This window comes from Haliotis asinina, chromosome 12 (genome assembly GCF_037392515.1).
Source record: "Haliotis asinina isolate JCU_RB_2024 chromosome 12, JCU_Hal_asi_v2, whole genome shotgun sequence".
Lineage (NCBI taxonomy): Eukaryota > Metazoa > Mollusca > Gastropoda > Lepetellida > Haliotidae > Haliotis > Haliotis asinina.
Window position 1 is genome coordinate 31,968,623 of NC_090291.1, and position 12,361 is coordinate 31,980,983.

The window sequence follows — 12,361 nt, forward strand, 5'->3', positions numbered from 1 at the left end:
TATGTAGGACCATATGTGACTTAGGAGGCCGGTCTTGATAGTAATATTCCTGAAACTTTGGAAATGTGAGTGTTCTTTATCCTGCTTAGGAATGTTTGTAGCGTCAGGTGTGTGTTTTAGTCCAGTGACCTCTGGAACATCATTCTTCTTGTTAGTTCTGGCGTTTCTGTCTCTTTTGAGTGTGTGCATTTGTCGTTTTGGTGTTGCCTTGTCAATATATTTTTGCATTAATGGTAGATGTTATGCATTAATGGTAGAAGTTGAGGGGGATACAGAAACGGGTTCCGTCCATGCGTCCGAAAACTTTGTCCGAAGCAGATCTGAACTATTTGTGATAGCTTAACCAAACATGTGCCTTTTTGGGGGGTTACAACCAGATATGGATTTTATTTTTTGCGGTTTCCATGAAACGTGACTTAGGTTATGATTACTACGATGCCATCTTGTCCGGAGCAAATCCTCCAAACTATACATTCTGGCTTCATAAAACTTGGTACACGTATCATGCAAGATTCCTAGATGTGACTCTCTGGGATTAGATCCAGATGTCAATATTACTTGTTGTGGTTTCCATGGAAACATGACTTACTCTTCGGTTTTGAGGATGTTATCTTGACCTTAATGACCCTTAATGACCCTTTTGGAAATTTTCACCAAGCTGGGCATATAGAAAGGTCTGGTGGTATACAGTGGTGCCTTTTGGTAGGTTTGGATTTCTGGATAAAATATTTTTGTGTCTTTCCATGATGGCAACATGTTCGACCTCGACTGAATTTGGTGGTAGTGTTCTTCTTAGGAGCAGAACTGTTAAACCTTACAATACTCTTCTTTCACTTTATATGAACACCAAAACATTGACATACCGTTGCCGTTGTCTTCTTGTTTAGTTTTGAAATTTGGGTCCTGTTTTGTAAGTTTTGGAATCATTTGTCTTGATGTGCTTTTGATTTCCTTCTTTGGAGTTAAAACGTCGCTTTGTTGCTTGGCTGACATGTTCGTTGCGAAAAACACCAACATGGACGGGGATCCATATGAACTCTACCATTTTGCCTAGGGGGTGTGGATCCTGAGTACTTTTTAGTAGTTTGTTTATTTGTTTATTTGCCTGTTGTATGTTTATGCTTTTATTGCTTGGAGCCGATTGAGTGACCTCTAAACATGTTCACGAGCCCGTTTTAAATGACCTCGAGTATGATGAGAAAAAAGTAAGGTCTAATAAATGTCTAGCTCACCCGTCTCACTAGCCGAACAAACTATGTCCTATGCCTTTGCAGAAATGAAACATGTCTCAAATCAAAACTCTGTCAGCTGCCATAAACCATTATAGGTTTCTTCTCCAAGCTGGTGTTATGGATCACTACCCCAAGGAGTCCTCGTATGAGTTACTCATGAAGAGCCAGGTACGAATGTGTCTTCAGCAATCCACGCTTGACTTAAGAGGCGACTATCGGGTGGTCAGGCTCTCTGATTTGGTTGACACATGCCACCGTATCCCATTCCTGTAGATCACTGCTCTTGTTGTTGATCACTGGATTGCCTGGTCCAGACTCGATTTACTGACGGCAGCCATACAGCTGGAATATTGCTGAGTGCGGCGTAAAACATCAATCCAAACGAAACACGGTACTACAGATGATACGAATTTTACGTACCTGGACCCATGCAGGAAGTGCGTTGGAAAAGCATTGTGGACGTCAAGACGGCAGTTAGCTAAGAAGGTTACGATAGAAAATATTTTATTAGTATATTCATGTACTATGGCAATATTTCTGAGAATCAAATCAAGTAGTATTAGCAAGAAGTATGACCGTGAGCCTCAGATGGAAAGAGAGTCCTTTTCCTTGAACGGTTTTTCATGAACGTTTACGGCACTTGTGTCTTTCACAACTACCAATAACTATGTTTTGGTGTAGGAAACAGTCTATCGATTGCAGTACTTCGGAATATTGGATTTCCGATTTAGGACTGTCAAAAACGGTATTACCATTTTCATTACGTCGCAGATGAAATAGTTATGTCGGCTTTTCGATGACAATTAATCGACACGATTTAAAAGAGTGAGTGATATCCCCATAAATCTCGAAGATTAACATGGATGGGAAATTGGTCGTGTTTGAATTATCAAATTTTGAAGGGATGGAAATAATATCGTGAGTTACAGATCTCAACCGCTTATGCCAGTGTGCATTTCTAATGGAAATGGTGATGAAATTTACGACAGACTTAGGACTGTATCTTGACTGAAGTAACATCAATGCTATGCGTGATTTCACAAGGAAGTTGCGCCGTTCTCGTATATATCGTCTTGCAAGGCATCCTTGACATGGCCATTAATGTTAGTAGTGTGCGGGGGTGCCGAGGGGATACGGTGTTAATCTGATGATGTGATCGTTGATTGATGTGGAGACGTGGGGTCATGGGATAGTGACTGTTGTGATCAGTTGAAGTGACGGATGATGTAAGTGACGTGTATTTGTTTCTGATTGATGTGGAGATGTTGGGTCATGGGATGGTGACTGTTGTGATCAGTTGAAGTGACGGATGATGTAAGTGACGTGTGTTTGATTCTGCCTCCAGTGTCTATGCTTTATTGGTAAGGCTATTCAAGGAACACGTACTGTATATAATACTAACGGAATTGAATTGATATACAACCAATGACTGGTTAATGGCGTAGTTAGTAAAGTGTTCGCTTTGGTCGTTGCCCGTAGTTCCACTTCCTTTACTATGCAAGACGGTCTATTAGGCCTAAATAGGGTGTGTTGGCACATAAATCATAAAGCACCAGCCTTATCAAAAGGTACATTTGAATGAAAGCAGTTAAGACACTCGTCCATGATTTTGTTACATCACAGTTAGACTATTGCAATAATCTTTACCGGTTCATCAGCGAAAACACTTGCGAAATTACAGAAAGTCCAAAGCTGTGCTGCTGGCGTGAATGCTTGGCCCAAAAACACACAATACATCACTCCAGTGGATACGACTCTACACCGTCCGCCTTCAGTATACATAAGTGATGTCACTTTACAGCCTCAGAAGAAAACTGAGGCCAAACTCAATGCCAGTGCTAAAATTCCATTGGCAAGAAGATAGAATTTTGACAGGGCTATTTCTAAACCAGGACCGTGTCTGTGGAATAACATTCAGAACACTGCCACCAAACATTCAGAACAATGAAGACTATGCAAGCGTGTATATTAAACAATTTTGTGATAATGCCTTTGCCTAAACGCCTTTTAGCAAAGTCTTTTGGAAAAGGCTCTGTATAAATAATATAAATAATATAAATACTAACTCTTATATTCATAAAGTCCAAAGTGTAGGGGGATATGCTTCCCAGGGAATTTTCTTCTTGGGAGAGGACGGAGGTGCACACGTCCCTCTCTGGATCCACCCCAGAAACATCACCATAGGAGGAGCTATCGAAACGTTGGCTCCTCATACAATGACGCTTCTTCACCAAATCTGTCCACTTGTCGACCCGTGAAGGTCCCAGGGTAGAATAGGCCTTCAGCAACCTATGCTTGCCATAAAAAGGCGGTTATGCGTGTGGTAAGAGGCGACTAACGGGATCGGGTGGTCAGGCTCGCTGACTTGGTTGACACACGTCATCGGTTCCCAATTGCGCAGATCGATGCTCATGTTGTTGATCACTGGATTGTCTGGTCCATACTCGAATATTTACAAACCGACGCCATATAGGTGGAAAATTGGTGAGTGCGGGCTAAAATTAAACTCACTTACTCGCTCGCTCGCTGGACGTCCACCTGTCGACCGTAGTTCGGTCCAAAACGGTTGTGTCGACGTCGATAGACACATTGCCTCCTATACGTCGTTGTAGAAGGAAACGCGATTCTGCACTGAACCAAACGCATCACCAGTTCCCCAGGTTCCATACTTATACCCTGTTGCACCATTGGATAAGTTGTTGTCGGTGTAGTCATGTGAGTAGAGGTAAAAAATTTGGACGATGTGTTCAAATTCTCACTCGCATCATGGAAAATCTCTGATTGTTTGATCGGAATTTATTCGAAGACGATGCAGCTGTCTTGTAATAGAGCATCCGTGACGTTGGTGAAACACCGAGGAGAATGGGTCCTGAGCAGGACTGGTCTCCTTTGCTCATTCGCCTCTGGGACTGAAGAGGGTATACTAAGGCCATAATCGAAATATGGTGTTGTGGTGGACGTTGAAATGTGTTGCAACGGCAGACTAGACCTCCACTTTTTCATTTTAATGGCGATATTTCGAGCAGTTGCATTCAATCTTAGCATTTTCATGATTTTGGGATCTTCGTGTCCGTTGTAAATTTCGTAATGAAATGGTGCTTTTGGTTTGGTCAGTGTCTCTGCACGTTTCCCACACATTGCGCGTGGATTACGTGGAAAACCTATTCTGCATGCATTTTTCATGGTTCGCTTTTCCTAAGACACATTTACAAAGACATTTTGGAATGAGTTAGCTGGGAGGTACACGTCAACCACGACATGATTAAACGGGATGCAAACCTAGAAATTGTCTTAGGACGATGGCTGTCAAAATATATCGAACAGCTGGAAACGTCCGTTGAACCAAACTCTTCCATTTTGCGTGTAACTTTCCATGCCAAAGACGTGACTGCGAATACGGCAATTTTATGTGTCAACCCCTTGGGTCCATGAATCAACAGGAAGGCCTAGTGGTTAACTTTGTTAGCTTTGAGATGAGGTAGCATAGTTGACACAGTCGTCGCCAATCACGCCAAAGTCCCAGGTTTCATTCCCACTACAATGTTTGTCGTCCGCATCTGTCCTGGGCCTAGATTTTGGAAGCTCTCTTAGCGCTAAGATAGTCGAAAGTTAATGGTAATGTACGGCACTTACGACTGTTTTAGCGCTAAGAGAGCGTCCAAAATATGGGCCCTGGGCCCCGGTTCTCAAAGCCATCGTAGCGTTAAGATACTTTAACATAGACTTACGGCAGCACGACGATCGCTTTGAGGAACGGGGCTCTGGCATTGCTGGAACGTTTTTAAAGACGGTGGAAAACCTCAGCCAGTTACTTCTTTTTCAACAAAAAAACAAAACTGATACTCTGAAAAACAAAATCCTTTATTTGAGAATGCGTCATTATATACAGTGGTGAGAATTGCATACAATGATGTGTCCACAGGATGATGATGATGATGATGATGAGTATAGTACATCGGGAGGATGAAGGCAAACAACACTGGCAACAAACAATGGTTACTTTCATATGACAAAACGTAAATAATTTCTTCTCAACCAACAATGTTATTTAATAACAGATAATAACGCGGAGCCATCCTTAGTTCACGTATACTTTCATGGCGGCTTCTTGTTGTGCCAGTTAGATCGTTACATGTGTGTTTAATCCAGACATGGGTAGACGTCGGATAGACTAGCTGTGACACTGACGTGATGCACGATTTCAGAATTGAAGCATAAAGCTTGCAGGGCTTTCGTGAGTTCCATCAAAATAGCACCTTTTTAGACAGTTATTGTGTAACAGTTAAAGCATATATTACGGCTTCAGCTGTTAAAGTGTTTTGATTTTTGTCACCAGGGTGTAGTTTTCTCGTCTATCGTTAAGGATACGCTAATTATAATGAAGTCCACTTAACGTTAGCGTTGTAGATGACCTTCGCCTTCCTCCGTTCGGAGAAGACACTAAGGATTGATGATAGGTGTTATCGTTTTGGAAAGGGGTCGTTGGGGAAGACAGAACCAAGTGTTAGCGTGTCACATTCGTGGTGTCATCACGAGTTCTCGGATGAGCCCATGGTGTGAAGGCCATTCACGACGTCACTCAGGACACCGCGCACCACCGCAGTCCCACCGTTACACGTGGAGCTTCTTTGTATCCCTAACAAAACACGAGTAGTGTAGTTCACAAAAGTAACACTGACATTCGGAAGAGCGGACGTCTTGAGACTAATATACCAACTTTTCTTTTTCTTTCTTTGAAGTTTTATGCGTTGGTATTTCTTTACAGACGTTTGTATAACAAAGCAAACAGTATAATACACACGGTGGGACATGGTTAAATCAATACTGGACTAGCGGTGCTCATTGACATGGGTATCAAAATTAATGCATTAATGCATATTCAAGTGCATTTATTGACTAAAACAAGATTACACACTTGTACTGTAATTGCTAAGGTCAAGGCTATATTTACACATGCAGTTCCTTCAAAATACACAGTATGAACAAAAATGGTATTGTCTCTCGTTCGTTCGTAACACACACGGATCTACTGACGTCTATTCAGAGTAGAGTATGTGTAGTGAAGAAGCATGACAACACAAACTTCCTGAAGTATCAGTAGGTCATATATTTGACTTGAAAGTGATAGATATATTCAGCACCAGTTCAGCAACTGACGTTAAGGACACAGATGAGATTTCGTTAGAGTTCAGTCACCAGTAATCCTCAAACACGTCCATACACCACGTCACTACAGCCTCTATGGTGTCACGTGACCACTAGACTTCGGCGCCGAAATTTTCGATGTTCTCTCAGCTAAGATAGTCGTAAGTTAATATATGGCTGTCTCAGTGCTCAGAGAGCTTCTAAAACAAGTTCCAGGGACTAGATGTTGATGCTTGCTTTCTTGGCGCTAAGATAGTCGTAAGTTACTGTTAATGTATGACACTTACTTCTGTCTTAGCGCTAAGAGAGTTCCGGAAGTCCGGGTCCAGGTTTCTTTCCAGAAATATTTAGACCAATGAGTGCTCATATTACAAAGGCCTTGTGATCATCCCTGCACAGTGTAGGAGCCATTTCATTGGTTGATTATAAATACATGTCACATATTGGCTGAGTGTATGCATGGATGGGATTGAAGAACGTAGTCTACGTACATACATTCGAGAAATACTGATGACGGTCGAGTTCGTTCAATGGAACCATACTAAACAGCAAAAGAAACGCAGATTTCGAAATTTCTAATTGTGAGCTTTCATATTTATGTCTTGCATTTAGTAACTTGACAAAATCCGTTTCTTTTGCTGTTGAGTGTACATGGGAGGAACACAACAGCGACCTCAGCCTTGACCTTGAATCATTTTACACTGCATGACTGTGAAGCTGATGAGGAGAAACCGAATGTCCTTTCAATATCAAAGAGAAGCAGGTCCTGGATAACTGAATCTTGCATGGTTACTATGTAACACATTTAAATTGTGATCAATGTATAGAATGATGAGGTTTATTTTTTTAGGTCTGGTTGCATTTTACCTGCATTTTACCTATGTTGAGAAGGTCAAGATTGAGATTGTATCTGGAAAAGACGAAGTGCTGTTCTCAAGCTCATTTGCAAAGAATCCGGACTTCGTTCGCTGTATGGCCGCTGTGGATAATTCAAGCAGTGTGTATGCCTGAGAAGGTATCAACTGTGCTTTAATAGTCATACCCCTAACGGCACAGGGTGAATGTAGTCATGGAGCTGTGTCTTCAGTCCAGAACGTTGTTATATACTGCAGGTGGTATAACAAACCAACCATCTACCTGTACGGTGCTAATGCACTCTGAGGAACTGTGCTCAAGCTAGATTTCCACGCATTCAGCTGAGGGGTCAGAGCTGGAGGTGCGTGAAGTTGGTATCTTCAGGTCTACATCATGTTGAGCAATAGGTGGCACTGGCTGGTACCCATCAGTACCGTGGAAGCAAAGATGCAGAGAACTCGTCAATATGTGACAACCCACTGGCGTCAATTGTCGGTATGACGCGTTTCGTGGGAGGTCACACCCATCCATACTGGCGTTTTCGTTGGGACGACGAACTTAGTGGGAGATCGCAAGCAATCACACACGCGTATTTTTCGTTGGGACAACGCATTTCGTGTTCGGTACCAAACATTCACACACAAAAACCGTGGCAAATGACAAGGTAATACGTCCTTGAAATGGAAATACTGGAGTCGCCTGTAGGTCGTGGCGAAGGTCACGGCAAACGTCATTCACTCAACCATTTATACTGAATGAAGCGTTTCAACGTGTGCACAAAACGCTTCGGTCTTCATAATTCTAAATAAAGACACTTCCGCTTCTCCTGGCATACTCGAAGACATCATTGCAGATATTGTCTGTACATACAGAAACACTATTGCATCGAATACATGAGACACACAACATTCGCTATACGTTGGTCGATTCATGATAGTCATCCAGATTGATTATAATCCTCTTGCCGTTAAGGTTGGGCGTAGAGGGTGTGGAGTCAGGGAGGTCATCCTTCTGGGCGGCCTCGGTCATGGCGGACAACTTGTACTGAAGGTGGCGGTTGCCTATCTTCATGTTACGCTGCTTTAGGGTCTCAAGCTGCATGTACAGCCTTTTGAACTCCTCCTGAAACAAGACACATCAGCAGTGTACATACCTACTGAGAGCTGGTAGTTGCATGCAGTCAGGGTTAATACCTACTGAGAACTGGCAGGGTTAATACCTACGGAGAACTGGCAGGGGTAATACCTACTGAGAACTGGCAGGGTTAATACCTGCTGAGGTGGCAGGGGTAATACCTACGGAGAACTGGCAGGGGTAATACCTGCTGAGAACTGGCAGGGTTAATACCTGCTGAGAGGTGACAGGATTCATACCTGCTGAGAACTGGCAGTGTTAATTCCTACTGAGAGCTGGCAGCGTTCATACCTACTTAGAGCTGGCTGGGTGAATACCCACTTAGAGCTGGCAGGGTTGATGCTTACTGAGTGTTGAAAGTGTAAGATACCTACTGAGAACTGACAGTGTTGATACCTGAGTGTTAGCAGGGTTACATGTAGTTCATTCCCACATAAAACTGATAGTGTTAATACCCACTAAGAACTGGAAGGGTTGATACCTATTTAGAACTGGCAGGGTTAATACCTACGGAGAACTGGCAGGGGTAATACCTACTGAGAACTGGCAGGGTTAATATCTGCTGAGGTGGCAGGGTTAATACCTACGGAGAACTGGCAGGGGTAATACCTGCTGAGAACTGGCAGGGTTAATACCTGCTGAGAGGTGACAGGATTCATACCTGCTGAGAACTGGCAGTGTTAATTCCTACTGAGAGCTGGCAGCGTTCATACCTACTTAGAGCTGGCTGGGTGAATACCCACTTAGAGCTGGCAGGGTTGATGCTTACTGAGTGTTGAAAGTGTAAGATACCTACTGAGAACTGACAGTGTTGATACCTGAGTGTTAGCAGGGTTACATGTAGTTCATTCCCACATAAAACTGATAGTGTTAATACCCACTAAGAACTGGAAGGGTTGATACCTATTTAGAACTGGCAGGGTTAGTACCTACTGAGCGCTGGCAGTATAAATACCTACTGAGATCTGAAAGTGTTAATCACCTACTGAAGGTTGGCAGTGTTAGTACCTGCCGAGATCTGAAAGTGTTGATCACCTACTGAAGGTTGGCAGTGTTAGCACCTACTGAGATCTGAAAGTGTTAATCATCTACTGAAGGTTGGCAGTGCTAGTACCTACTGTGTTCTGAAAGTGTTAATCACCTACTGAAGGTTGACAGTGTTAGTACCTATTGAGATCTGAAAGTGTTAATCACCTACTGAAGCTTAAGGTTGGCAGTGTTAGTACCTACTGGGCTCTGAAAGTGTTACTCACCTACTGAAGGTTGACAGTGTTAATACCTGTTGAGAGCTGGTATGGAGAAAGAGCCAGTTGTAAATAACCAGAAAGGCCAGACACATGGAGCTAAATGGGTTCAGGAGTAAGCATAATTTTACTCCTTTTTCAACAATACTCCATCAATATAATAGACAGTGGGGTAGCTACATGACAACCCACATGCATACCTACAGGAACCCGAAACAGGGTTGAGAATGTGACGTTAGTACGTACAAGGGCGTTTCAGATATATTTCCTACAGGGCAAGTGACATCGTGGTCATGTGTTAGCAATAGCTTACAAAAGCCACGAGTCACTTACAGGTCTGTGTTTAGCTCAAATGACCGATCGTCTTTGGGGGTTTGACGTCAGTGAGTTCCAATAAACCAACCATTGAGGTGTATACGAAATGATATATAGCATCTTGAACCCAAATAACGAAACTCCAACACTGAGAACTGTATGCATTCCGTAAACTAATACAAGACCTGTGTTTGTTTGTTGTTTAACGTCGCACTCATCAATATTCCAGCTGTGTGTCGGTGGCCTGAAAATACTCGCCGCTGGACCAAACATGCCAGTGATCAACAGCACATGCATCGATCCACAATTGGGATACAGTGACGTGTGTCAACCAAGTCAGCGAGTCTGACCACCGGACACGTTTGTCGCCTTTTACGACAATCATGGGTCAGTGAAGACTAGCTCTAACCCGGATCTTCACGGGAACACGATCGGCGAAGTGGTAGTGTTTTCCCGCGGGGATTGGTGTGTTCTTCCGCAATGTTCGTTTACCATCACCCTAATTCACCAGCAGTAACTCTCCACATAAAACTATACGTCAATGGTTTCTTTCTCAGTGTAGATAATATATTCACGAGATCTCATTCTTACATCTCAAGACCCGTGAAGGTCCCGGGGTAGAATAGGCCAGCCCTTTAGCAACCCATGTTTGCCATGAAAGGCGACTATGCTGTCGTAAGAGGCGACTAACGGGATCAGGTGGTCAGGCTCGCTGACTTGGTTGACACATGTCATCGGTTCCCAGTTGCGCAGATCGATGCTCATGTTGTTGATCACTGGATTGTCTGGTCCGGACTCGATTATTTACAGACCGCCGCCATATAGCTGGAATATTGCTGAGTGCGGCGTAAAGCTAAACTCACTCACTCACTTACATCACAGCACAAAATTGTAATTCACATAGGTTACGTATAGCACGTGCTTGGATATGCAAATGCACAGCACGTGATCACATGGCGATGTTCATTGGACAAGAACTTTTAGCTGTGCCTCAAGCAGTGCGATATAAGTGTTTATCGCAATCACATTACACATGCAAATGCATTACGATACAGACATTATGAATGTGTACCTTGAGATCCAATCTAAGTACCTTTAAGTCCTTATCCAAGACAACTACCTGTATATCCTTCTCAAGAAAACTCTCGCATTCTGCCTCGTCAACACGGTCTCCATATCCGTTTGAAGACGCTGTGTTTGTCAGAGCAGTGGCTGGCTTGGGCCCGAGTGTGTATTTAGAGCCCCTACTCAGCATTGTTGATTGCTGTTGGTTTTGTTGTTCTTTTGCGCCAGAACTGGACTTAATCACAAGGTAGCACTGTAAAAAACATAAAATGTGAATATTATAAAATATATTTGTTAGAGACACAACGCTTTGCTGAACACATTGTATCGTGATTTGATATATATAACGAATTTCTGTGGCGCTTCGACCCTTATTCTGGAAACTTTTGTTGCCCTAACAATTCTTTATTTTGATCGTAGCGTGTGTTAAGAATGGGATTAAGAAGTTCGTAGGGCTACGAATGTTTTGAGAATAGCTAGTCTGGTGTGGGAGATAATTTGAACCTTTTTCTATCACAAAATTTGATGTACGATATTATCGATAACACAATTTTCATATCGATATTATTTTTTCTTGTAGTGGAATGAATACGTGAGTAAGGTTTTATGCCGCTTTTTACAATATTCTAGCAATATCACGGAAGCCATGTCGACGATATTTCTGATTATCGATTATCGATTATTTCCCTCAGTAAAGCAAGAATCACAGTCAAGGTGAACCTCAAGGGAGGCCACTACACACAGCAAATAGCAGAGCTTTAAATAGCAGGTCATTAGAGTTTGGTGCTAACACATCAGACAACCAAATCATAGCAAATCGTATCTGGGGCTCTTCGATTATGTCGTTTCTGGGAGACCGGAGGGCGTTGGACACCTACCTTGCTACCAAAGAGGAATGCCAATGTGACCGTTGTCGTCAGCTGGGTATGAATAAACAGCACTAAATACAATAGATCTGGGTTGGTTGGGAAGGGATCTTTCAAAAATATCCTGAAATAGAAACAAATACCACGTATCATATTAATAATTAGTAAATTTTAAAACCGTTGATGTAAAATGATCACAATAACCTTGCTAGTACGAAAATATGTTGCAATATGAAAAAAGAATGAAAAGAAAACCCCCAAAAATATGTATATTAAAAAGCCCCAAACCCCACCACACACACAGACACACACAAAAACAAAAACAAAAACAAAACCCAAACAAAAAAGAAAACCAACAAAAAAGCAAAACAACCAACAACAACAAAACCAAAACCTCCAAAAACATATGCAGAAGAATGTTCGGCTATGATGAAGCTGGCATCGTGATGACAACGATGCTTCACGTGTATGCCTAGCATCCCTTGATGCCTACAACCCGTGGAGT

At 42.6% G+C, this 12,361-nt stretch overlaps 1 protein-coding gene across 1 annotated transcript in view; it reads right to left on the reverse strand.

Annotated features, from left to right (window-relative positions):
• Nucleotides 1–8,144: 8,144 nt before the first annotated feature.
• Nucleotides 8,145–12,361, reverse strand: part of LOC137257672 (probable G-protein coupled receptor CG31760) — a 154,141-nt gene continuing 149,924 nt past the window's right edge. The window contains exons 11-13 of the mRNA XM_067795033.1: nucleotides 11,869–11,980; nucleotides 11,046–11,243; nucleotides 8,145–8,354 (exon numbers count right to left, since the gene is read on the reverse strand). Of these exons, the coding sequence (XP_067651134.1) occupies nucleotides 8,145–8,354; nucleotides 11,046–11,243; nucleotides 11,869–11,980 (520 nt within the window). The remainder of the gene's footprint in view (nucleotides 8,355–11,045; nucleotides 11,244–11,868; nucleotides 11,981–12,361) is intronic.